Source organism: Buteo buteo, chromosome 16 (assembly GCF_964188355.1).
Source record: "Buteo buteo chromosome 16, bButBut1.hap1.1, whole genome shotgun sequence".
Taxonomy (NCBI): domain Eukaryota; kingdom Metazoa; phylum Chordata; class Aves; order Accipitriformes; family Accipitridae; genus Buteo; species Buteo buteo.
In genome coordinates this window covers 3,491,327-3,516,570 of record NC_134186.1, presented here as the reverse complement: position 1 = coordinate 3,516,570, position 25,244 = coordinate 3,491,327, and the positions used below count along the sequence as shown (strand labels likewise).

General features: G+C 52.2%; 4 protein-coding genes across 8 annotated transcripts; 2 read left to right on the top strand and 2 right to left on the bottom strand.

Moving 5' to 3' along the window:
• The first annotated feature begins 33 nt into the window (after positions 1-33).
• Positions 34-9,006, top strand: LOC142040109 (kelch-like protein 31). Of its 5 annotated transcripts, none has more exons than XM_075047397.1 (4): positions 219-291; positions 785-836; positions 3,675-4,883; positions 6,321-9,006. In XM_075047397.1, the coding sequence occupies exons 3-4, from the start codon at positions 3,697-3,699 to the stop codon at positions 7,051-7,053; spliced, it is 1,920 nt and encodes a 639-aa protein (XP_074903498.1). In that variant the 5' UTR covers positions 219-291; positions 785-836; positions 3,675-3,696; the 3' UTR covers positions 7,054-9,006. The 5 variants fall into 5 exon arrangements, with proteins under 5 accessions (XP_074903503.1, XP_074903498.1, XP_074903500.1 ...); XM_075047398.1 differs by having other exon boundaries at positions 275-302; XM_075047402.1 differs by lacking the exon at positions 785-836 and having other exon boundaries at positions 34-302.
• An 889-nt stretch (positions 9,007-9,895) lies between these two features.
• RPL11 (ribosomal protein L11) lies at positions 9,896-13,522 on the bottom strand. Its single transcript, XM_075047403.1, has 6 exons — positions 13,450-13,522; positions 12,911-13,061; positions 12,363-12,469; positions 11,859-11,990; positions 10,953-11,063; positions 9,896-9,971 (listed from the first exon to the last, which is right to left on the bottom strand). The coding sequence occupies exons 1-6, from the start codon at positions 13,453-13,455 to the stop codon at positions 9,942-9,944; spliced, it is 537 nt and encodes a 178-aa protein (XP_074903504.1). The 5' UTR covers positions 13,456-13,522; the 3' UTR covers positions 9,896-9,941.
• Positions 13,523-14,506: 984 nt separating this feature from the next.
• LOC142040106 (sodium-dependent phosphate transport protein 3-like) lies at positions 14,507-19,769 on the bottom strand. The gene is made up of 11 exons (XM_075047393.1): positions 19,084-19,769; positions 18,582-18,754; positions 18,105-18,338; positions 17,913-18,000; positions 17,437-17,523; positions 16,947-17,065; positions 16,571-16,732; positions 16,234-16,366; positions 16,001-16,148; positions 15,607-15,697; positions 14,507-15,074 (listed from the first exon to the last, which is right to left on the bottom strand). The coding sequence occupies exons 1-11, from the start codon at positions 19,178-19,180 to the stop codon at positions 14,943-14,945; spliced, it is 1,464 nt and encodes a 487-aa protein (XP_074903494.1). The 5' UTR covers positions 19,181-19,769; the 3' UTR covers positions 14,507-14,942.
• A 134-nt stretch (positions 19,770-19,903) lies between these two features.
• PPT1 (palmitoyl-protein thioesterase 1) lies at positions 19,904-25,219 on the top strand. Its single transcript, XM_075047396.1, has 9 exons — positions 19,904-20,052; positions 20,399-20,508; positions 21,305-21,432; positions 21,717-21,787; positions 22,655-22,757; positions 22,851-22,941; positions 23,461-23,559; positions 23,777-23,848; positions 24,305-25,219. The coding sequence occupies exons 1-9, from the start codon at positions 19,944-19,946 to the stop codon at positions 24,425-24,427; spliced, it is 906 nt and encodes a 301-aa protein (XP_074903497.1). The 5' UTR covers positions 19,904-19,943; the 3' UTR covers positions 24,428-25,219.
• The last annotated feature ends 25 nt before the right edge of the window (positions 25,220-25,244 follow it).

Sequence of the window (25,244 nt, the reverse complement as noted above, 5' to 3'; positions counted from 1 at the left end):
GGCGCAGCCGTTGCCCCGGCCGTGGTGACGGCCATGGCGGTTGCGGGCAAGAGTTCGGCGGGTGCCATCTTGGGACCTGGCGCGGGGGGGGCGGGGTTGGGGAAGGCGGGCAGCGCCATCTTGAGTGCTGGCAGGGCGCTGCTGAGGGGAGCGCGGCCGCCATGGCCGCCCCTCTCTGGGGTAGTGGTGCCACCTCCGGCCCTACCGCGGTCAGGACAGTCTTTCCTGACGCAAACGTCGGTTCCTACCTATTCCCGTTGTCTCCCAACGGCTCCACCACGGCTGTTGGAAGTGAGTAGAAAGTAGGTTTTTTTAGATTCGTTCGTGGCCAAAGGCAAATTAAGCAGGGCCACAGCTGCCCAGGCCGGGGGCTTGGAGCTGCCGTCCCCTCCGCTCGCTCAGGAGAGCAGGGAAGGCATCAGCAAGGTGATGTCCCCCATATCATCCCCAAATGTCCTGATGAACCCCTCCATGGTGGAGCCAGGCCTTTGGCTGCCTCCTTGTTGCCTCAGCCTTGGCAGTGGCCAGGTAATCATGCTTGGCCTTTGGTTTACTGCCTTCTCCTGGTGCTGGCTGCAACGATGCCCTTGGCTGGAGCAGTGCTACCTGAATCCAGCCCTTTCCATGTCTCTTGGGACTCGGCTGAGGGCGTCTGTCCTCGCATCACCCCAAAAGGCTGCTGTAAATGTAGAAGTGATAAGAGCAGTCAGCTGGCTGGGAGGGGAGAGGAGGGAGGAGGATGTCGTGTGGGGAAAGTTGAGGGTCTCTGTCTCTCAACCTGCAGAGCCCTGTGCTGGTCAGAGCTTCCCCTTGGACTAACCGGTCTTAACAGCAAGGTAAGGAGCAGACCCAGCCTATAGACAAGTCATGGAGAATCAGAGCTCGCCTAGCAGGATTTGCAGAGACCTTGCATGGGGCACGGGAACTGCTGAATAATGGAAATAATGGCATGGGGAAAGACTTTGTTGTTTTCTAAAATGGGGTTGGAGGAATTACTGGCAGCAAAATAGTGCCCACAGCTGCAGTGTCCAAGGTAGCTTCCCAGGCCAGCTCGGTGTTTGCTGCCAGTCAGACCCTGCCTGAACCCAGGGCTGTGGGCACTGGTAGGTAAAGGAGAGGGATTCTGCCTGTTTGCTTAGATATTAAAATGAGCCTGCTGTAACTTCCTGAAGACACAGTATCACCCAGCATAGGTCCTGCTTTGCTGTTAGCTCAGTAATACAGTGCAGGGCTGAGATTAGCAGCACCGAAAGGATGTGAGGACAACCACTGTCTTTTAAGAGAAGTTTAAAGAGCTAGAAAAAAGCCCTGTCTTCCCTCCTTCCTGTCTGGGCCCTTTGAAATCTCTTCATACCAGCTCCCTAGATTAATCCAGCAGCCAGGATTAATCTGCAGGAAAAATATCCCTTTCAAGTCACTACAGTGGTATTTCAATCAGAAGCAGCAATGATGTCCCATTTTTAATTAACTGCAGGTAGTAAAAGGTCGCTCTGCCCTCCTGCAGCCAGACACTGGAATAACATGAACACGTGCTTCAAACCGGAGCCTGTCAAAGGTGCCCAAAGGGGACAGGCAGGATTCCATGGACATCAATATGAGCCCAAAACTTCTCATGGCTCCATTGTACTTCTATGAAGTGTAATGCAGTTAGAAGACCTCTGTTTTATCCCCGAACAACTTCCCCCCTTGACTCTGAGTGGGGTGGACAGGGCAATGGAGAAAGCCAGCTGCATTGCTGGGCTTTCCAGAAGGAATTAAGAAGGCTTTCGGAGATCAGCTAGCCCAACTGTGATGCTGGGGTTCACACCAGGCACACAAGAGCTGCTGAGCACTGGTGTCACCTCTCAAAAATGGGGTCTGGAGCCCCTGAAAGGGGGGTGAGGAGTTTTATGGACAGAAACAGTGGTTTGCGGCAGACACTGTCCTTGTTTCTGTAACAAAAGGTCAAAATTCAAGCCGTCTGGGGAGCAGAAGGGATCAGGCAGATCCTCAGCACAGCCCAGTGGGACCTGACACCCGGGTCACTTATTTCACAAGGCCAAACCCTCCTGCCCCAGCAGGTTGCAGACCTCGACCTGGCACCCGTCCTGCTGGGACAGGTCTCAGCATGGGGGCAGCAGAATGGCCACCTTCCTGCAAGACAAGTCCTGCTTCTCTTTGGCTTTGTTAGCAGCAAGGATGTTTGTGCAGTGTCTTATCTCGAAGAGATACAGGTTTGAGGGATCTGGCTAGAAGGCCTGGAAAAATGATATTTTATATTTATTTAAGCAATATTTAACCTGTATTTTCACTTTAAATCCAGCTGAAAAGCTGAAACTGCAAATTTTCTTGGGAAATGGATAGTCTGAACAAAATGTGTGTTTGGAAATATCAAAGTGGTGTTGCTCTGAAAGGATAAATCCCAGTTCCTTTTCCCAATCCTGAGCTGGGTGTCAGAAACCATTTCATATTCAAACACACAGAGCAGCATTTGCATCCCAGTTTCAGAAGGGCTGATGCCTACTCCAGGATATGACACTGTGATAGATAAGCTCTCAGTCGTGTAAATTGGGGTAGCCCCATGAAACGCCACAATACCAGGGATGGCTCAAGTGCTTGGGACTTTGCTCCTGAATCCCCTTGGCTTCTGTGTCATCCCCGTTCTCTCTGCTCAACCCAGCCAGCTGTGCTCGGCTGGGCTGGCACTGCTGCTCTCCCCCTCAGACTCAGTCCTGAATCCTCTTTCCTTCTTGGCAGGGACTTTTACTAAACTTTTCCCTTCTCTGTGTTTTTGCTGAAGTCTCATAATGCCCCCCTTCTTTGCCTGGTGCTAAATACGAGCTGATTACTCAGTTCCAAGAAACCTGATCTTTATGGCCAAGCATAATAAACAGTACCCAGACATGTGAGACAGCGCAGCAACAGCTATTTCTGGCCAGTAGATTTGTTCCCTCATATATTGGCTGCTCCAAGCTCCCTCAGAGGAGCTGAGGTCACTGCTGAGTTTCAGACTGGAGTTTCAAACTGGAATTTGGGAACATTCAAAAGCTGGATTTTTGTTGTTGTTGTTTCCTCTTTCACCTGCACTCTGAACTGGTCACTCCAAAGGGCAGCTGGCCCCCTGGTTACCCAGCAGTGCCTCACTGTGCCCAAGGGGTTGAGGGGGAAATGCACACCCTTTTCTATGCGGTCATGCAGTGCTGGGACTCATCTCACCTCACTGTTGTGTGGAAACCTCTGTCAGAGCTGCTTGGACTTGATTCATCCCATCTGGCACGCACTTGAGTCAGGCAAAACACACCCTGCGATCGCCATCTCGCTCTGCCTGGAGTCTGTGTCACCCCAGACAGCGGAACTGTCAGCGGGGCCAAGCACAGCCCCACACCACAGGAACCAGTGGGTGCTCCCAGTTTCCCAAAGCAACCACCCAAAATCCCCAGTCCTTTTTTAACACAGCGAAGGTGCTGGTACTGGCTGAGAGTTGAGGATCCTCTCTCACAGTCATGGCCCTTGATGCCTTTCACGTGGCTCCGAGGGGTACAGGGCTTGGGAGGCAGTTTCCGTCCTTCCCTTGGCCTGACCCAAAGAGTGTATGAGTCAGTGGGAGTCTTTCCTTTGCTTAACTGAATGTCTTAAAGAGCAGAAGAATACCCATACCCCTGCTACAAGGCTCCTCACCTCTCCTTTCTCAGCAGGTCCTGTTCCGATTCTGCCAGGATGGCACCCAAAAAGAAAACCAAGAAGCCCAAGGTGGATAAAGAGGATGCATCCATCACCCCGGTGATGGTGGAAGATGCTTTGCTAGATGTCGAACACCTCAATCACCTGAATGGTTTGTACGACAGCGGCTCCAACGGCTTCCACTGCACAGCCACGGAGGTTGAAGCGTCCGACCATGGAGCCAGCCTTCTGGAGGGGATGAACCAGATGCGCCAGAAGCAGTTCCTCTGTGATCTCACCATTGCCACCAAAACAAAGTCCTTCAACGTGCACAAACTCGTCCTGGCTTCCTGCAGCGAGTACTTCCACCGCCTGCTGCAGAGAGACCCTCAGCTGCACCGGGTGGAGCTCCACGACGTCTCCCCACTGGGCCTGACCACCGTCATCACCTACGCCTACACGGGGAAGCTGAACCTCTCGCTGTACACCATCGGCAGCACCATCGCCGCAGCCACTCAGCTGCAGGTGCCAGCACTGCTGAACATGTGCGGCGACTTCCTCGTTCGGGAGATGGCCGTGGAGAACTGCGTGTACATCGCCAACATCTCAGCCACCTACAGCCTCAACCAGGTGAAAGACGCCACGCGGAAATTCATCCGGGAAAACTTCCTGGAGTTCTCCAAGACTGACCAGTTCATGAAACTCCCCTTCGATCAGATCAATGAGCTGCTGATGGATGATGGCCTGCAGATACCCAGTGAGGTTGCAGCCTTCCAGATAGCTGTCAAGTGGCTGGAGTTTGACCCAAAACGGGTCCGATATGCTGCTGACCTCCTGAGCAACATTCGATTCGGCACAATCTCAGCTCCAGACTTGGTCAACCATGTGCAACCTGTGCCACGCATGATGCAAGACCCGCAGTGCCACAAGCTCCTCGTGGATGCTATGAATTACCACCTGCTCCCCCACCAGCAAAACAGCCTTCAGTCACGGAGAACCAGGATTCGGGGAGGCCAGAGGGTGCTCATCACAGTTGGGGGTCGTCCAGCTTTGACCGAGAAGGCTCTTAGCAGGGAGATCAGCTACAGGGACACAGAGGGAAACTGGAACAAGCTGACGGAGATGCCAGCAAAAAGTTTTAACCAGTGTGTGGTTGTGATGGATGGATTCATCTACATTGCGGGTGGTGAAGACCAAAATGATGCCAGGAACCAGGCCAAGCATGCCGTCAGCAGCCTGAGCAGGTAAGACGGGCTTCACCTGGCCACACAGACCCTGGGGAGGGGTTCAGAGCTGCGCTGTGTTTGCCTGTGCCCCAGCATCCCCCATGGGGTGAGGGATGAGCACGTCAGAAAGGTTCCTCTGCTATCAGTAACGAGGAGGTAGGTCTGGCCCCTTGGATAACGCTGCCAGGGAGGGACAAATGCAGCGAGGCCCAGCACAGGGTGCTGGTCTGTGAGACCCAAGACCTGGAAACCACTTCCAGGCATTTGGTCTGCGTGACCCTGGCCTGGGCTTTCCCTGGGGACTTTGGGGCCTGGGCTGTGCTGCCCACGTCCTCCAGCAGCACACAGCAGCGGTGCAGGATGAGGGCAGGGCAGGGCCTCTTCAAAGCTGTGAGGCTCCTGGAGAAATGGGAGCCCTTATTATTTAGCATTTTGTTAGTCTGGGGAGCTCCCCTTTTCGCTTGGTGGCTATTCCTCCAGCCAGTGCCAGCCTCGACCCGGTCTCTGGTTTGCCTGGATTCATTTTAAGGTAGATTTACTGTCTGTAGGATTCCTGTTGCCCTTCAGGCTTTCTTCTCTCCACCTCCATTTCTCTCTTTGTTATTTAAATAACAAGGTTTGTTTCCTAAATCCCCATAAACCTGTCAATGGATTGCCAAGGGATTACTGTTCAAAGAAAGGAGGAGTAACCATGGCAACCTGACATGCAGTATTTTGCAACCTAAACCTGAATTTCCTAGCAGCTCTGCCCACAGCTTGGCTCAGCCACTTGAGGCTCCACACGCAACACCATGGGCACTGCTCGAGGCCAGCCCTTCACGGCCCCTGATCACCACCCCTTGGTTAGGAGCCATCACTGGTCTCTTTCTGCTGCATGGAGTGAGGTTTCAGGGACCCACTGGCAGGTCTCCTTTCTATTTCTGGCCAGTAGCTTATCCACCTTTTCCAGCCTGGCCTTAGTCCCCGTGGCATCGCTCTGAGGCCACAGCCATTCCAGTTCCCTCTGCCACCTCGTGGGCACACAAGGAGCCGGCTTCTTATCAAGTGCCTGGCTTTGGCCTGGCAGGGTGGGCAGGGAAGGCCTGTCCCTTGGTCCTCTTCTACCTGCCAAGACCCAACAGAGGGGAAAATAACAGTGCTTGGGGACACCTCAGATGAGTAGCACTCACCATTTCCATGCCAGGCCGGAGCTTGTGGTGGCAGGAGCAACGCTGGGCCATTCCAAGGGTTAGAGTGGCAACAACCCCAGCAGTCACAGGCAGGATCCAGTCCTGTGCAGTGCCATCGTCTCCATCTGCACTGCCTGTCCAGATGCTTTTTTACTGCTGGAGAAGACAGAGAGGCTCTTCCAGAGCACAAGTTGTCTCCTCCAAAGGCAGATATTTGGCAGGGCCCTCTTCTCCCCGCAGCTCTGATGCTAGTCCTGGACAGACAGATCTGCCCTTCGTCCCCCAGGTACGATCCACGCTTCAATACCTGGCTGCACCTGGCCAGCATGCAGCACAGGAGGACACACTTCAGCCTGAGTGCCTGCAATGGGCTCCTCTACGCTGTTGGAGGGCGCAACGCTGAGGGCGCGTTGGCATCTGTCGAGTGCTACGTCCCCACCACCAACAGCTGGCAGAGCAAGGCAAGCCTGGAGACGCACCGCTGCTGCCATGCCACCACCGTCATTGACGGCAAGCTCCTGGTCACAGGCGGCTACATCAGCCATGCCTATTCCCGCACCGTATGCTGCTACGAGCCCAGCACTGACACCTGGAGGGAGCAGGCAAGGCTCAGCACCCCCAGGGGCTGGCACTGCGCAGCCACTGTGGCTGACCGAGCATATGTGCTAGGTGGGAGCCAGCTGGGTCCCCAGGGTGAGCGGGTGGACGTGATGCCCGTGGAGTGTTACAGCCCACTCACAGGGCAGTGGAGTTACGTGGCACCCCTGCCCACGGGGGTCAGCACGGCTGGGGTGGCTCTGCTGGAGGGGCGCTTGTGCCTGGTGGGTGGCTGGAACGAGACTGGGAAGAAGTATCAGAAATGTGTGCAGTGCTACAACCCTGACCTCAACGAGTGGACCGAGGATGAGGACCTCCCCGAGGCCACCGTGGGTGTCTCGTGCTGCACCATCATCCTCCCACGCTCCCCGAGCTCCAGGTCCCGGGCTAGCTCTGTGGCCTCAGCAGCAGCCAGCACGTAAAGAGCCCTGAATGCCACGTGGCTTATGCCAGCAGCTAGGGAAGGAGACTGAGCTCAGGAGTGTGGGGTAGCTGGATGGGGAGGCACGCTGATGTTTGGAGTCACTGCAAAGTCTCATACATTCTTGTTCCATCATGGCAAGTTTTGGGCTCCAGGAAAGTGTCTTCTGAGCTGCCTGCATCTTCATCCCGCAGCTTAAGCAGGGACTGCTCAAGCGGGGCAGACATGGAAGCAAGCAGGACAGAACAGCTTTTCTCCTCAGCCTGCAGCACTGTATCACAGCATGGATTGGAAAAAAATGGAAAAAAAAGAAGAAAAACAAACTAGAATAACACAGGAGAAATTATACTGTAGGAATAGTATCACGAGACACTTTCAAAACAACAGTAGTATTGATATTAGGTACAAGAAAGTGACAGATCTAGAACAGACCCTGTTGCTCATGTAGCATTTGTTCAATGGAAGGACACTTAATATTTACTCATTGAAGCTAGATGCCTTCAGACCAGGAATAAAGTGAATCTTGATAGCAAGGAAGAGAACTATTGGAGCAACTCACTAAGATCTGTTGCTCTTCCAAGTGCTGTGCTCTGGCTCAAGCAGAGGGAATCAGGGAAGTGCCTGAGGATGCTATGAAACTCCAGGAGATTTGAGAGGCAAATGGTGCCCTGAAAATAAGTATCAGCTGGAGCAGAATCCCTTCACATCTAAACCACAAGCTCTCGCAGATATATTCCTAGTCAGGTCCTCTTACTTGTACCATCAAGCTGACAGCTTGATTTTGAACTCAATCAGTGCTTCCCCATAACTGGAAAAGCAGAGTCTGACCTGTAAAAGAAGTGATTAGGAAACTTGAATTTCCAGGGGCAAGCAGTTGCTCAGTGCCTGGGGACCCTCCCTGTCACTGCATCTGAGACAGTTACCAGTCTTCATTAAAACCCTGGCTGCCCTTTCAGAGTGCACAGGGGCTGCAGACCCTGCCTTACAGTGCTGCAGAGCAGACTCAGGCTCTTGGGCTGAGTACATCAGGACAAACCACACCACAGCACTCTGAACCCTGGCCCAGCAGGTCTGAGATACAGTCCCAGAGCAGTGATAACCTGTGAAGAGCAGGAGGTAAGAGAGTGGTGGTTATTTCCTGGTCTCAAACCCATGGTCACGACAAAACATTGCACAACAGTCATGTGCTAAGGCCAGCATCTTCTGATAACAGGTCCTGTTACTGGAGCACATTTACATGTGATCCTAGACAGGCTCGTCACCTTTGTCTCAGGCCAAGATAAGTACACGCTGCTGAGCATCCAGGCAAATCCTCCTGGTTTTGTTCTTTTTCGCACAACACAGTGAAATTGCATCCAGGAAGCCCCTGAGCTCCTCAAGGGAACCTCAACATGCCATGAAGATGCAAAGACAAGAGGTTCAGCAAAGCAGGCTGGTTTGCACTTCCTTTCGTAACTTGCCAAAACTGAGCAGCTTGTAGAAGTTACAGTTCACATAAAGGTCTTGATCTTTCTCTTGAGAATTCTCTTTCTCAATTAAGAGTTCACATTGAGAATAAAGCTATACAGAGGCAGAACATAATTCCTGTTCAAATTCTACTCTCCTCTGCATTTTAGCATGCACAGCACACGCTGCCCTGTGCATCTTGGAGTGGGTTCCATCCTGAACAGCACTGGCAACCTCCCCTGGTTTACAACTCCAAACAGGCTTGACAAGGGAACAATCTAGTCTTTGAGACAACACTGCGTGATCACTGGTGCCAACACGTGCAGATTTGGATGGAAGTGAGTTTGTTCCTTCATTTTTTTACTTATATTTTTTTATTGTAAGATGCAGGAGAGGACTGAACACTGGGCAGAGGCAAGGGTGTTGCTGAACTCCACTTGTGTGAGCTGTATTGTCCTGCAGGGAATTTTCTCTTTGAACAATAAAGGCCATTCCTTTGCAGGGGAAAGCTGTCTGGCTGTGTAATTAAAGCAGTATAAGTTCACACTCCTGAAGTATTTTAACAAACAAGTCAAGATTCATCCCCTACATTCCAAGCATATCCAGTAATTGCTTCAGGATTTCTACAGAACATTGAGAGCACCACCATCTCTGGGGTAGAAACAACTCTACCAGCTGCAGGTACAGGCACTCAAGGTCTCTCACGCTACCCACAGAAGCAGTACGGATCAGGGCTGATCTCAGCCCTCTCTTGTGGCATCAGGCTTGAATCTTGGCTCAGAAGCATCACCAGTCCCCTGGCACCACCAGCACCACAGGCCTTGCCCATCCCCTCAGCCCCTTCCAACCAGTCCTGTCATGCTTGCTTAGACAACCCTCAGCCACATCTTGTCTTTATGGCTCTGCTTTAAGAGGATGCGTGCGCCATTTCCTTTGGCTTCCCATTGAACTTGCACTCCCAATAGTTCCTAGAGCAACTAAGTTTCTTCTGCTAATTCAGAATCCCTCATTCATTAAAGAGCAGGCTGCTGTTAAGACTGTAGGTCAGTCTGTGGAGGATCAGAACCAGCACACTGACTTACTTTGTTGCCCTCAGGGATTTAACCCTCCAGAAATTCTGCTCTACTACTCCATTGGTCAAAAAGCATATTTTTTTTTCCTTCTTTCTACACCCATCTGCAGACTCTAGTAAAAGCTCTATATATTATTTGTGCAGTTGGACAGTACAGAAGTAAAGACTGTATCTGTGTAAATCCAATACCTGCTTCTCAAGAACAGCACGTTCTCTTCAAGTGCACAGCATCAGTCCATGTCCTTCTGGTGCCTTTCCAGTGTGACCGACCCTTGTTCCCAACAGCTTCTCAGGTCAGGAGCCCCCACAAAATTCACAACAGAAGTTAAAGGTTAGAAAATTTTATTTGCTTTTTTGGTAACAGGAACTGCTCATTTACCAGGAAGGATGATGCCATCATACTGTGAGACAAAAAACAAACAAACAAACAAAAAAGAACCAAGTGAGAAAGTACCATCAGGTAAAGGTGCAGGACTGCTGTGCAGAAAACTGGGTCACCACATTCACTCCAAGCCAGGCAGACAACACTGACATGAAATACCAGTTCTCCTGTAGCTAACTGCCTTTCTACTTTGCTGCTGTGCTGCTGACTTCCAAGTGGGGCTTTGCTGAGATAAGCACTGAACTCCACTCATCAGCCCAGTGAAAGAAGCCCCATCCTTCACAGGTTGATCTGACCAGAACTACACTTGTCTCTTTTACACTCCCAGGATTTGGCCCTGAAGGTAACTAAGCCACAGTAAGCAGAACCAGGCGGGCCGGGGGGGGAAGTCCATTCAGCAGGAGCAGGCTGGAGCCCACCCTGTGCAGGGTATCACCAGTGCAGATCTAGGCAGAGTAGCCAGTAAAGAGCCTCCAGACAGACCGCCCACCCTTTCCACCTCTGAAAAAGTATCAGTAGTCCCTATCTCTGAGCATTTCCAATCAAGCTTTCGGCAACTCCTGTTCATTATCCAGTCTGTGTCAGAGAGGGCTACGGACAGATAAACCCAAGAACTTGTTTTATTTGGATCGCTCCATCCTCCAAGTCTGGTAGCTGAGCTAGGAGCTGTGTCAGATAAACAAGTCTAACCCTGTCTCGTCACTTGTGATCCACATACACACACCACCTCCCAAAAACTGTGGGAGACATATTTACACAAGAGCTGATACTTCCAGCTATCCTGCAAGAGCTGCTCTTTCAGTTCAGCACACACAAAAAAGGGGTATGAACAGCACTTATCCTCAAACACAGCTTCTACTGCCCCACACCAGTAAAAAACAGTGATTTAAGCAGTGATCAGGATCTCCTGCCCAGTGACTTGTTCCAGCCCTTCCACAGTGAAGCATTTTGCTGATACTTGCTAGGAAACTCGGGATAAAAAAATAAAGATGGACTTTACCTTTTGCTGAAACCAGCGCATGGCTTCTTCCTTTCCAATTCTGTGCTTGGCTCCAATGTTGCCAGTCCTGCGCTTCTTGTCAGCAATGCTGAAACCAGGCCTGCCCAGCACCTGTCAGGAGAGGAGACCCACAGCACTATTTCATTCTGGCATTTTTTTTTATTTTCTTAAACTTAACAGTTTTCTAGGAGGGAAGGCTAAAATTTCCACATCAGTAACATCTTGTTGTCCATCACATTCAAGACTGAAAGTGTTCTCTTCTACAGCCTCAATGTAAACTGAAAACTAAGTAACTTCTGAGCAGCCAGGTAAACTGACACAGACAGCTCCTAGATTGGGCGACTTAGCACATACACTGACTCAGAGAAACCAAAATAAGTATGGAAGATTCACTATTCCATACCCAGAGGCCTCAGCTCTCAAGAAGAGATACATTGAACAGCATTGCTAACATACAGAACAGCTTCCCTCTATTTCAGAGATTTAGCATGATGCACAGCAGAATGGAACGACTCAAACACACCAGCCAGCACCACTGCTACATGACCCACCCCCAGCACCCTAAACACAGGGAGAATCTTCCATCAATGCAGCCCGTCTTTCAGTCCACATTCCTGAAGCTCCTGCTGCTCCTTCCTTCTCCAAACCTAGCACAGCTGTTTCAGTGTTATCCCAAGAGTACCAATAAAAGCCACAGTATTTGCTTCTGAAGAGGCTTTGTGAGACACGTCATAAATCAGGGATTTTACAGCAGCCCTAGGAATCCCAGTTTAGACTTGGATTTTGTTGACATCTTTCTATCTTCCAGCACTGGGCAGCAAGTTAACGTGAGCCAGTTATCGTTCTAGGTTCCTTCTAGAGCTTTCACACAAGTCCAGTAGTTGCAAGGAAGCAAGGAATACGCACCACGTAAAAGTCCAAGCCGTAGATACCGATACTGGGATCGTATTTAATACCCAGATCGATGTGCTCCTGGATTCCAAAGCCAAAGTTCCCAGTGTCTGAGAAGTTGTTTTTTCTCAACTCGTATTCTCGCACCTGAAACATTTGTTGTCAGTCAGTCCCATGTGTTCCAACTGCTACCAGCCCCACAACTTGCTTATATGCTAAGCCTTTAACCCCATGATTTTGCTCCCACAGCCTGCTCATAAATCACAGCAGTAAAGACAGAACCTCAAGAGAAAGCAGCAACTGCACCCACTCGCTCTTAAATAAGGATGAAACAGCAACCAGAGAAACGGTGCAAACACAGCAGCCTGTGTATCAAAAGCTGATCCCCCAACCCTTAACACCCACGACTAACCTGTAACTAGATCAGGTGCAACATTTCAAAGCACACATCTTTTCAGTTGGTACAGATTAAGTTTTGCTCTTTCACAAATCAAAGATCCAGACCAGCCAAATTCTCACCTTCAACCCCTTCTCCAGAATCTCCTCTGCTTTGGCCCCGCGAACCGTGCAATGAACAGCAATCTTCTCATTTCTCCTGATTCCAAAGGATCTTACAGTGTATCGTGCTGTAGGCAGCAATAATTACACTTAGAGGCTATTCAAAGAATTCCCACCCAGGGAATACACACCTTGCTTAAGAAAACCAAAGAAATTACTTTAAAGTGAAGAAAAAAAGAACCACACGTTCCCTCTTTGGGGACGAGGGCAGAGCAGCAGCCCAAGTCTGACAGCAGAGCTGAACTGACAGAAACGACCACCAGCACCTGAATATTTAGGACCCCCAATTCTTACACCAAGGCCCACATCAGAGCAGATCTCCCCACCCACACCGGCTCTGCCAAGGAGCCTCTTCCCTGGGAGCCACACTGCCACTTCACCCTCTGCATGCTCAGGAAAGGAAGAAAAACAACCAGAAAACAAACTGCTCCTTTGCAGCACCCAGCACACGCAGCCACCCCCCCCACCCCCCCCGACTTTGGCAGCCGGCAGGAAAACCCACCCCTCACCTTTGGAGAAGACGGGGGTCTGGCCCGTCAGCTGCTCCAGCACTTTGGCCGCTCGGGTGAGCCTGTCCCCGCTCTCCCCAACGCAGATGTTGAGGCAGAGCTTGCGGATGCGCAGCTCTCGCATGGGGTTCTCCTTTTCACCTTGGTCTTGCTGCGGAAAAACGATATAGGGGCTAACGGGGGGCGTCCGGGAGACAGCCCACCGCTCGCCCCAACGGCAGAAGGCTTCGCCAGGCCGCTACAGCAGCCTAACACCGAACTCTCCTCCACCCCGGGGGGGGGAACGCCGGCGCCGCCGCCCCGTCTCAAGCACCGCCGCGGCGGCCCAGCCACCGGGCAGGCCGCGGCCTGTCATGGCAGCCGCTTCCCCAGGGCGGCCCACCGGCTCCTCCCTGCCCATACCGGTCCCGTAACTCTCCCTCCCAGCCTCCCCCGCTCCCGCCCGCACTGGCCGTGACCCGGCCGGGCCCCGCCGAGGACGGATGGCGGCGGATAGAGAGGGCACAGTCCGGCCTCTACGAGCGAGCGCCTCCACTCACCGCCATGATGGGGGCGGGGAAGAGAGCAACCGAGCCCCGCCGCGGGGTCTTATGGGACGGCGCGGGGCGGGCGGCAGCGCCCCCTGGCGGCCGGAGGGCGGCTCTGCGCGTTGCCGTGGCAACCGCGGGCGGGCGTTGGCCCCGGGGAGGCGACGCGGCCATTTTGTCCCACAGGCCCGTGGGGACGGGGATGCGGAGAGGCCGCCGGCCCTGCCCGCTCTCACCCCGTTAGCCAGGCTGGGACGAGGGCCTGGCCTGCACCACCGTTGAGCTGCTGTCTCTGCCGTGGAGCTCACGCCCGAGAGCGCTGGGGCGGATGGTGGCAAAGAGGGCTGGGGTCCTGCCAGGAGTCCCGGTCTGCTGCTGAGGCTGAGGGAGGTGAGCCGCAGCGGTTTTACTGGGAGATGTGGCACCAGAAGGTGTTAGAGCTTCACCGCTCCCAAGCAGCATCAACTGTAGCTTACCCAGGCCTGGCTCCCAGAGCTTCACCCACCCCACACACCCCTGAGTTCCCTGAACGAGACCTGGGAACGTATTTCCATTCACTTCACTCTTTCAGGGAAGTGTTTGTGGGTTTCAGATCCTTGCCTGGGATCTAGATCCTCTTTTTGCACCATGTTAACTTAGTCTGGAGCGAGGGAGGAGTCACAGCCTACACCCTCGCTGCAGTCAGCTGGGTGCAGAGCATAACAGCTTCTCTGGGGACAAGCCAAATTCACACCCTTTTTTTGGTCCAAACATGTCTTTCAGTGGCCACATCCTGAGCTGAATGCTTGCAATGAGGCTCTTGCTCAGTAAGAACAACACCAGCTCACATCTTTTCCTGCTTATCCCCTTCCCTGCCGCCCAGGGGCCGTGCTCAGGGCTGCCAGGTTGAACTCTGTAATACCCTCACTTATTTTTTGCCCCAGTTGCTTCTAAAAGGGGATGGAGGATAAATGAATAATCAGCTTGTCTCATTAAGAAGAGAAAAAAAAAAGCGTTAGGAGTCTCTGTGCAGAAGGTGTGAGAATCCGCTAGTTAAAAAGTAACACTCTACTACTTCATTATCGATTTACTTCATTATCGATTTACTTCGTGTAAGAACAGCTTTGCTGGAAATAGCTGCAGGCTTCTTACAGAGCTCAGCTGTCAGCCAGCTTTACCAGCTCTCCATGGATCCCGTTTAGGATCTGTCCACACTGCAGCATTCCTTCCTGTGGGCAAAGGCTGAGGGCAGGGTTAAATGCACAGCAGGCAACGTGGGTTGCAGGGCTGGTGCCTCCCCTGGAGCGTAGATTGGGATCAGGAGGTGGACAGAGCTGGGTGAAGGTGCTGGGCACTTCAAGAGTCAGAGTGCACCGTCACCTGAGGATGCTGCAAGGGCCCCAGGAGCAGGCAGGGACAGCTGAGCTTTGCTGTGCAGGCAAGGGCAGGGTAGCGGAGGGAGCTCCTGCCTGACCCGTGCCCGTTTGCAGCCCATTCCCTTGTGTACCTTCCCATGCCTGTGGCTCTCATTGCACAGCAGTGTCCTCCCTAGCCCAGTCTTGGATGGTACCGCTGCCAAAGGCTACGTAGAAGATCAGGCCAAACAAGTTGAGGGCTGCAGATACGAAGAAGGCATTCCTCCAGCCAGTCTGGAGATCCTGGGGGGGCAAGAACAGATCACAATGGTATCACCCTTCCCTTTATCTCCATGTAGTGATCACCCAACTACTGCCACCCAATTCACTGGCATTAAAATCTTCTCCATCCTCTGCTTGCTACTAGTACCAACAACAGAAGAGCTTTGCTCAACTCAAGACATATGCCAGACGCCCTCTTGTTGGAGATGCATTTCCTGCTTTGGCATTTTTTGAAACATTGTGTGCTGTGCTCTATTCAGGAAGCTTTCCTGCCTGGCACAGAGCTTCCCCGTCACCCCACTCCCTCGACCCTCTCCCCATCTCTAAGTACATCCAGATGGGGCCCATGTGGAGCTCTTCCTGCTTTCTGAGTCATCCCCATGTCCTCAATATGGTCCAGAGCTCTGGTTTGCCGGCTGCTATATCACATGTGTTCATTGGGAAGAGGGGGTTGGCTTGGAGTAATTTCTGATTTAGTGCAAAGAAAGGAATCCATTTCTGAGAATTGTGTTTTCTTCTAGGGATGTGATTGTGGTTTGTGGCCCCAAATTACCTGGCTAACAAGAAGTCCAACTGCGGTAGGAGCAATAATTCCTGCAACTATTCCAAAGGTATTTGTGATTCCCAGCAGGAACCCTGCATATCTGGGGAGAGGAAGCAAAGATTTCCTAAGTGAGGCAGAGGGGAAACTGTCACAAGAAGGGAGAGGAGTAGGTGCTGCCAGTCCCTTCCCTCATCTGCATGAATACTGCCTGTCATGCCGAACAACACTAGGATCTTCCCTGCAAGACTGGGGGGGATTTTAAGCCTTTATTTTACTCCTTAGCTTACAATGCCAGCAGCTATAGAAGAAAAGGGAAGGGAGAGTAGGAGTTGCAGAAGCTTTGGGGGATTGGGAACAGGAAGGACGCAGAGCCAGGGAGGGCACAGAGGTCAGACCCACTTACCTGGGCGCTATATCGATGTGGTTAATATTGATGCCTGCCCCTGTCATACTGATTATTGTCAAGGCCAGTGTTAGAAGGACCACAACAACTGTGGAACTGCAGCCAATGTAAGGCACGGCCACCAGGAAGATGGCTGGGAGCAGCATCCCTTGGGAGGAAAAGGGGATGTGTTTTATAACAGGCCACATAAGTGTGTTTGAAAGGCTGGACAGCAGATGAAAGCTTGTCCTTACCGAGTGCTGAGAAGAGCTTCCTGACGGCTGCTGTGCCAAGCACTCGCCTGGCTAGGAGGAAATCAGCCAGCAGCCCAGCCAGGATGTGCCCCAGCCCATTCCCAATATAAGGCAGAGAGGAGAGGAGCCCGTTCTGCAAAGCAGAGAACATGGCATTATCACATCCATGGCACAGAGGAATGGAGCCAAGAGCTCCAAGACTGTGACTCCCTCGGTCCCAGAGCCACCGGTCTTCAGGAAGAGATGTCCCTGAGGAACCTCCACATTCCCAGCCTACAGAGGAACCAAGTCCCATCGCTGTTACAGGGACCAGCCTCAGCTGCAGGGCAGCACTCACCTCTCTGAGGTCAAAGTGGAGGATGTTGCTCATGAACGTGGGCATGGAGGTCAGCAGCATGTAGAACAGCCAGTCCGTGCAGAAGCAGGCAATGGTGATTGCCCAAAGAGGCAGTGATTTAGCCATGGCCACAAGTGGCAGGGAGTGGCCATGAGAGCTGCCCTGGAAGGAATAAAACATCAGCCAGTGCCTCCTTTCCTGTCTCACATCCCCTGCACAAGCTGTCCAGACTTTCTTTGGCCTCTCCACCTGCTGCTGAGAAGACTGGGACTAGCCCTGGCCACTCCATAAGGAACCCGGCTGAACTGCCACGGAGCAGTCCCTTTGCCGAGGTGTCTGCAGCGTGGTCAGTTGTGGTTAAAAGGTTTGTGTGTACCTGATGAGCCAGCAATGACATGATGTACTCCTGCTCCCTGGCACTAATCCATGGGTGATGTGCAGGATCCTCGTACACGAGGAGGAACCAGCAGAGGCACCAGACACAGCCAACACCACCTGTGAGGAGTGAGACTCTCAGTGCCAGCCCCCTGTGGCAGAACTCAGAGCCAGTGGGATGGAGGCTGATGCTAGCGAAACAGCGAGGGCAGGAAGATAGAAAGTGACAAACTCCCCTGATCCCGTTGCTCACAGTGGAAGGGGTTGGGTTGATGGCACAAAAGGTTCAGCAAAGGCATGTTCCCTACTAGTACTCCAGCAAAATGGTTTCATCCTGGCCTGGCAGGTGAGAGGGGAGCCCAGAGCTCTGTGTGGGACTAATAAGGATGGAGCTGGTCCTGCAGGGATCTGATGGGGAACCTTTGGGAGTTCTGCCAGCAAATGGCCTGCAACGGGGTTGGAAGAGAAGGACGTGATGGGCCATTACTCACCAAAGATGTAGAAGACAAAAGGCCACCCCAGAGTCTGACAGATGATCCCAGCCACAAGGAGAGCAAAGAAAGTCCCAAAAGTGCATCCTAAGGATCAGAAACCAGAAGAGTCATTTTAATGGGACTTTGTGTGACCAGCAGCAAGTGGGACAGACCTACAGCCTACAGCCTGATTTGTGACGGGAAAATGGGTGGCACAAATGAAGCACCTGTGCAAACAAGCACCCTTGTATCTGGGTTTACTCCCTTCAGAGTCCGGGTTCCCTCTCCTGCCTCAGGCTCACCTGAGCTGAGGAGACAAAAGACACAGGATGGGAGGAGGAGAGGAGGAAAGGCTGAACACTGCTAATGCTTCTTTGCCAAGGACCCACAGCTTTGAACTTGAGGCTGCTACAAGGACTGGCTTGGAAAGAAGGGGCTGAGGGGAGGTCCTGCACTTACCGAGTCAGTGGTAGGGAAAAGTCCTTGTGCCTTACCAGCATCAGCAATGTTCATAAGCCTGCTGCGTTCCAGTGGAGGGGCCCATTTTGCCCAGAGCGTGTACTGAGCTGGAAATATCACTCCCTGCAAAGATAACAGGAAGCCTGGAGGAAAGGGACACAAGGAATACAGCCAGGGCTAACCAGAGCAGGTTTCATAGCCTGGCAACACTTGGAGCCACGACTGACCTCAGCCAAGCCCAGCAGCGCCTGCAGCCCGATGAGGAAGCTCACGCCAAGCTCTGCTGCTTGGGGCATGAGGAGGGTTAGCACAGAGGAGAGCAGGAGCCCGCTGCCCAGGACAGGTTTCCCCCCGAGTAGCCCTGAGCAGTACCCGCCCAGCGCCTGTGTGAGGCTGTAGCCGTAGAAGAAGGAGCTGAGGACAATTCCTTGAGTCTCAGCGCTCCAGTTGTACACGGGGGCCTGGAGGAGACAGAACACGTCTGTCAAACAGAGATCTCTGTTTTCCAGGCACAGACTCCTCCAGAAGGGGAGGAGCAACCAGGAAACGCAGCCCTGAGTACAACAAACTGATCTCTCTGCTCCTTCACCCCCCTTGTCCTCAAGGCTTTTCTCTGCTGCTTCCAAGTCTGTCCTCCCACAAAAGCAAGAGTGGACTGAGCCCAGGAAGCATCTTTCAGTTATCTGCATCTGCTTTCCACTTACGTCCTGAGCAAATGCTAGGTAGGAGCTGTGGGGAGCACTGCCAGACCAGCCATGGGGATGGCTGCTGTTAGTCATGGCGACAATGGCGATGCTGAGGCTGACCCGGAGTGCATATGCCACGAAGAGAGAGATGTGCAGGACCAGGGCCAGGCCACAGCGAGCAGAGCAGAGCCCTGTAGAAAGAGACAGCCCACAAACCAAGGCTGGTTAGAGAGGCCATGGGTTAACTCTAACCCCCTCCTACAGATCTGTGTCACGAGGCAATCACCTTACTGCAGCAACAAATGGCTCTTTCCAGGTACCCTCCAGACTTCTACCACTGAGCCCCTGCCCTCCTCCTTTGCAGGGATGGCCGTTCATATCTTCAGAAGGAGAACGGAGGGGCAGAAAGGCAAGGAGACTTGCCCAGGGATGGTGGGGACATGTGGAAGCCAGAGGTCACTGGCTCCCAAGCCCTGCTGAGGCAGCACTTAGCCCGCTGCTCCCCAGGGAGCGGATTTACCTGTGTGGAAGGAGGGCTGCTGAGCAAGCAGAGGGGCTTCATCCTGCTCTGCTTCCGTCCCATCCCCTGCCTGTGTGTTGTCCACGTGGCACTGCATCCTCTCCTACCTGCAAACGCTGCTGCCTGCTTCTCCTCAAGATAACGTCCGGCCCTGTTACGAAGCAAATCTCAAACATCAACAAACACAGGAGCAGCCGGGCAGTGACCCTTGGCGTTTCCTCCCAAAGCCATTATCAGCACGGCGAGAGCAGAGCAGGCTGCTGGTCGCAGATGCCTGCACTGCCGGCACAAATGCTTTATGAGCACAGTGATTTACAGCTGCCTCAAAACCTCCCCGGGATGGACTTATTTGCACCCGTTGTTTATAACCCTCGACCACAAGAGCCTGACAGGGCAACGAGGTCTCTCCCACCCCGGGGTGCTCCCGCAGATGCCCCGGGGGTACCTGCTGCCCTCCCTCAGCTGGTGCAAAGGGAGGCTCCTTCCCCATCCCATCCAGTCCCCCCCTGGGAGTAGCTCACGTGTGGGGAGAGGTGTCTCCCCCAGCCCAGAGGGGACCAGCGTGGTCGTGGGTCTCCTGGCTCCGTCTCCCGGGGCGGGGAACGGGAGGCAGCTACCTTTGTGCTGTGCCAGGATTTGGGATTTCAGGGACCTGGGTGGGGCAGAGCAACGCCGGGACTCGAACCAGCTCCTAGCGTGGGAACACTGGGGTCACGCCCCCTCGCCGCTAGACCACGCCCCGCACGTCTAGGCCACGCCCCCCACAGCTAGCACCGCCCTCCACCACGGATCCCGCCCCTGTCTGGTCACGCCCCCGCCAGGCCGCGCCCTCGACGCCTGACCCGTGCCGAGCGCGAGTCATGTGCTCAGTCAAGATGGCGGCGCTCAGGGCGGCGGTGCTGGTGCTGCTGGGGCTGCGCCTGGGTTTCGCGGCTACAGCCATCCCCCTGGTTATCTGGCACGGCATGGGTGAGCAGGGACCGGTAGCGGGGGGCGGGGCAGATCCTCCGGTAACGGCTCTGTGGGCGGGGCTGAGGGGCTTAGCTGGCCCGGCCCGCGGACGGGGCCGTGCTGGCACCCCAGCAGGCCCGAGGGGAGCTCGCTGGTCGCCCCCGGCTCCGCTCCGGTGTCCCCCTCCTCCGCACAGCCGGTTTCTGCGGAGGCTGGGAGGTGCTGACTCTGCTCCCCCAGGCCTGTGTGTGCGTTGACGGATCCTGGCCCTGTTGCAGCAGGGGGGTCCTGGTGTGATGTGTGTGGAAGCGAGGTGAGGGCCTGGGCGGTGGCGTGACGGTACTTCGGACGTTCCCTTTCACAGGAGACAGTTGCTGCAATCCACAAAGCATGGGCTACATTAAGAAAATCGTGGAGAATAAAATACCAGGCATTTATGTTCTGTCACTCAAGATTGGAAGCAACCTGATACAGGTAACTAACTGCTGGCACTCACATTTCTGCTTCGCAGAGTGGTGGCCAGTGTGCAGATCTGAAAGGGCGATACTTATTGTGGTCTTTGTTATTAATGTGGTTCTACAAGGATTGCTGTAGTGCTTTCCCTGCTGTTTTTCTGCTTTGTAAAGTAAACAGCTTTGACAGGTAGAAACCAATAATGTCTAGATAATACCTGCAGAAAAGAATTGGGGAAAACCAAATCCCTAGTCGGAATTGGATTTATATGCAAATCCACTGATTAGCACGCTCTCACCACTCCAGGTAATACAAAGGCATGCAATAAGATACCGTGCGAAAGCAGAGCTTTATCCCATGCCGTACTTTTTGATTTACAACCATTCATTCAGTATAGTAAAGATACAGACTTTTTCTGTGCCTTTGTATTTTGTGACAGTTTTGTGTAGCCCTACTGAATTTATTTAAGTAGTCTCTCAGAATAATGTGCAATGAATGTTATCTTCTGGGATCTGGAAAAGATGGGTGAAGTTTGATTATTTTTTTTTAAATTATTTATATATATGTACAAAATCTGAAGGGACTCAAATTGTCAAGAAGTTTGGGGAAATGTCACTGTTCCACATGTGCCAGGCAGAGTAGGAACAAAGACATGGTGAAGGGAAATCTCAAAATCTGAGTTTCACTTGTGTCATATTGTGAAAGTTAACATCCTCTTTCAAAAGCAGAATTGTTAGTGGTCTATTTGCAGAGATTAAAATAGTGTAAGCCATTGTAATGGTACAAGGTTTACTTTCTAATCTGGCTAATCCATCAGGATATGGAGAACAGCTTCTTTATGAATGTGAACGATCAAGTGACAGAGGTGTGCAGCCAACTTGCAAAGGACCCTCACCTGAAAGGAGGCTACAACGCAATGGGCTTCTCCCAAGGAGGCCAGTTCCTGTAAGTTTACACTTCTGTTCCATTTCCAGTGACTTCTGTTGGGTTTTAGGTTCTGATTTTTGAAGTACTAAGCAGATGTAAACTGACAAACCCTTCTGTAACTGTAGGAGCACTCCAAAGGAGGCAAGAATGTGTTTACCTGTAGTCCTCCTCTACCAGGAAGGGTTAATTCTCTTTGCAAATGTTGCCCAAGTGCCTGAGCCCACGCAGTGGCAAGCTGAGAGCTGCATGTGAACCAGCATTGGTGGCCTGGGCATGCTGAGCACCTTTATCTTTCTCCACAGGAGGGCGGTGGCTCAGAGGTGTCCTTCTCCTCCCATGCTCAATTTGATCTCAGTTGGGGGACAGCACCAAGGTAGTGTCCTCTTAAGCTACCTCACCTCCTAACTGCTGTGAAGGGTGGGATGCTCTTGTTGGCAGGAGGAATGATTTTTTTTTTTTTTAGCCTCTTCCTAAAACCTGACTGTTTTCTTGTGAATTAAACTGTACCTTTGCTCCTGTCTGAATCTGGTGATCTGCTTTGGCCCAGTTCTTAGCTGACCACATTAATTTCTGTCTTGGTCTTGCTTAACTGGCAATGAGAAGGGACCTTTGTAAGTAGGTGCCTTATTGTCTGGGTTAGAATTCTTACATACTTTGGAAGCACTTGGGATTAGTTGTTTCTGGAGAAGAAATTCCTAACTACAGAGCAAAGCGTTTGTGAAACTAAGCCTTCTGGGTCACAAGGACATTTTACAATCAGCATCTGGAAGGCTAAAGCCCCAAGGAAAGGGAGGTGCTTCTTGCAGTAGATTAAAGAGGCAGTATGAAGTGGAATTTAAGAGGCGTACAGTTAAGAGCGGCTGGTAATGAATTTCAAATACTCTCCCCTGAGGTGTTGCATGGCTTGAGTCTATTTCTTTGTAGTGTAGTGGGAAGACCTGTAGGGAATCATCCTGAGACCTCCTGGGAACACACCAGGCAAGCTGGACGGTATTCTGCTTGTCTGCATGCCTCCATTCTCCAGAGCAATATGCTCAGCTCAAGAACATCATCCATTATCTTTGTGTGTAATAGTGCCCAGGGGCAGGAGGGCTGTCTAATGAGATTGCAGGATTAAAGGCTGCCTTATTCCCTGGGTAATTCTTGCTACTGCTCTGTAAGAGGGTGGTTCTTTACCAGCTGGAGGGATTAAGGGATTTCAGTTCGGCTTACCGAGTTGTTACACGTCTCCATACCCCAGGCGTGTACGGCTTTCCACGCTGTCCTGGCGAGAGCTCCCATATCTGTGACTGGATCCGAAAGACGCTGGATCTGGGCGCCTACACACAAGCTGTTCAAGAGCAGTGAGTATATTCATCAGGCTGCAACGATGGTGGCTGGCTCCATCTGAGAAGCTCTGGGTTTCTGGTCTGATCTTTGGTTTCTCTCTTCTCCAGCTTGGTACAAGCAGAATATTGGCACAACCCTCTGAAGGAGGAGGACTACAGGAAAAACAGCATCTTTTTGGCTGACATAAATCAGGAGAGAGTAAGAACCTGGCTGATGATTAAATGCTAGCAGGAGAGCAAAAGCCTTACCAGTGAGCTCATTCACGTTAGTTCTCCCTGGCAGTAGTTTTGCTGGAGTTTCAGGGGGAGCATTTTTTGCCCTGCATCCCAGGAGTGTACAAAGTGTTTTTGCTGGTAGATTTGTGAATGAGACTTGTCCATGGCAGAGCAGTTCCTGTGTCACTGCACTCTTTTGGAGTGGTTGGTGTAGATATGACACATGCTTAGTCCACCCATCACCTTTCAAGTGGGTGAATCCTCTCCCTCCCCTGGGAAGGCAGGGGAGGCCCATCCCCTCTTTACAGCCTCAGCCTGGGAGGAGGCTGAATGCCGTGAGCATATTGAAGGGGGGCTGGTGATAGAAATGCACGTTCCTGACTCCTAGGCTGGTGCAGTCCAGGGTTTTGTAGGTGCAGGGCAAGTTGGAGTAGCCGGTTTCCCTGACTGTCTCACCAGGCTTTCCAATGACTTGGATCTGTTCTCTGTTGCTTTCACCCAGGGCATCAATGAGACATACAAGAAAAACCTGATGGCTCTGAAAAAGTTTGTGATGGTGAAATTTCTCAATGATACCATGGTTGACCCTCCGATCTCTGAGGTGAGGCAGGCAGGGTGGGTGCTGCTTTTGGGTGGCGTTTTGGTGCTTGCTTGCTTGTTTCTGGTTTGTCCTTTGGTGGCAGAACTTGAGGTTAGCAAGGAGCACGCTGAGCACAAACACAGGCCTGATACTGCGCTGTCTCCAGCAGAAGCCAGTGAAAGCCTGCTTATCTCCTGCGAGCCCTTCAGCAACTCTTTCTTTGTTTTTATTCTGACAGTGGTTTGGGTTTTACAAAAGCGGCCAAGCCAAGGAGACCATCCCGCTGAAGGAGACCTCGCTGTACACAGAGGTATGTTCTGCTGGGGGGTTTCTGCTGTTTCCTCTCTATAGTGTCCCTGGGGCCTTGAGGAGCTCTAAACCCCACAGCTCTGTTCTTCTCACCATCTCTGCTGTTCCTGGGGCATTGCCTCCTCTTGCCAGTAGCTGTCTGGGAAGGCATTTCTCTCCAGGCCAGTGGGACTTACAGTGGTGGTCTCATGCCTGGGTCAAGATCTCCTTCAGCACGTTTAATGAATTCTGCTCCTTTTTAAAGCCTTGCTGTAAGACTCATCCAAAATGCCTTTTCCCCTCTATGAGGGGAAGCTTTGAAGAGCAGAAGTGGAACCCACTCTAGCCTGCCAGCCAGTTCTGCTGCAACAACAGTCTCTGACCATCCATGCTTTTCTCCATGCTGGGTTCCCCAGCCATTGCCAGTGTTTGGCTGTGGCAGGGCCCCAGGAAGTTATGGTTACACTTCTCTCTGCAGGATCGCCTGGGACTGCAGGAGATGGACAAAGCAGGAAAGCTGGTGTTCCTGGGGGTGAAAGGGGATCACCTGCACTTCTCAGAAGAGTGGTTTTACACTACTATCCTCCCCTTCCTCCAGTGAAGCTAAGGGGAGGCACCCTGTGAGAGCACTGGGGAGGGTCTACCACTGTAGTTAGAGCAGCTGCTACTGTGCAACAGCACTTTCTGCATACAAGACTGGGGGATCTCGGGAAGGGGAAGAAGAGGGGGTTTAGCTCAGCAGTTCCACAGTGTGGCACCTGCTACACTGCAGTAAGAGACTGGGATTTGTCTGGATGTAATAACGCTCCAATATAGGTGGACTGAGCCTTGCACTAATTGTGAAGCACTCCACCCGCACAGGCCCTGGTAAGTCTACTTCAGTTCTCAGAGCTGCAGCTGTGCTGGTCACTTGGTGATGGCAAAATAATTAGCTGCTTGAGAGGTTTGTGTTCCCTGTTACCTGTTCCTCGCAGGACACAATGGCAGTATTAACCAAAATGACTAGTTTAAGAATGCTGCATCTCTTAAGGGGATCAGCAAGTAGACTTACATGGCTGTATGCAAAGGAAAGATATTACAACCTCTCCTTCAAGATGGGGAAAAGGGCCAAATTTAGGGGTTTCTGGGAAAAAGGAGGGTTTTGAATTAAGTGGGTATTAACAGCTTGAAGAATTTTCAACTAATGGCTTGTTTTATGCACTTTTGTACAGCAACTGAAATCAATAAAGAACTTTACATCTAACCAACTGAGAAAAAAAAAAAAAGGTGAGATTTGACAACTACTGACAATTTGATTCAAGGGGAGTTGAGGAAAGTCTGTACTTCCCCCTGGGAAAGTATTCAAAGCAGTCTAGGCAGGGTTAGGCAGCAAAGGGCATCTTGTCCTACCCGAGGTCCTGTGTGCCCCCAAAGAGTAA

Excerpts from the sequence above, each read along its gene's own strand:
- LOC142040109 (XM_075047402.1), top strand. The coding sequence starts at position 34 with ATGGCGGTTGCGGGCAAGAGTTCGGCGGGTGCCATCTTGGGACCTGGC. Across the intron at positions 303-3,674 it reads CTGTTGGAAGTGAGTAGAAA|GTCCTGTTCCGATTCTGCCA; the intron begins GTAGGTTTTTTT and ends CTTTCTCAGCAG. Across the intron at positions 4,884-6,320 it reads GCCGTCAGCAGCCTGAGCAG|GTACGATCCACGCTTCAATA; the intron begins GTAAGACGGGCT and ends TTCGTCCCCCAG.
- RPL11 (XM_075047403.1), bottom strand. Across the intron at positions 11,991-12,362 it reads TTCTGGAGAAGGGGTTGAAG|GTGCGAGAATACGAGTTGAG; the intron begins GTGAGAATTTGG and ends CAAATGTTTCAG. Across the intron at positions 9,972-10,952 it reads TGCGCTGGTTTCAGCAAAAG|TATGATGGCATCATCCTTCC; the intron begins GTAAAGTCCATC and ends TTTGTCTCACAG.
- LOC142040106 (XM_075047393.1), bottom strand. The coding sequence starts at position 19,180 with ATGCAGTGCCACGTGGACAACACACAGGCAGGGGATGGGACGGAAGCA. Across the intron at positions 17,066-17,436 it reads TTTTGTCTTCTACATCTTTG|GTGGTGTTGGCTGTGTCTGG; the intron begins GTGAGTAATGGC and ends CACTCCTCACAG. Across the intron at positions 16,367-16,570 it reads TCCACTTTGACCTCAGAGAG|AACGGGCTCCTCTCCTCTCT; the intron begins GTGAGTGCTGCC and ends TCTGCTTTGCAG.
- PPT1 (XM_075047396.1), top strand. The coding sequence starts at position 19,944 with ATGTGCTCAGTCAAGATGGCGGCGCTCAGGGCGGCGGTGCTGGTGCTG. Across the intron at positions 22,758-22,850 it reads ACACAAGCTGTTCAAGAGCA|CTTGGTACAAGCAGAATATT; the intron begins GTGAGTATATTC and ends TCTCTTCTCCAG. Across the intron at positions 23,849-24,304 it reads AGACCTCGCTGTACACAGAG|GATCGCCTGGGACTGCAGGA; the intron begins GTATGTTCTGCT and ends TTCTCTCTGCAG.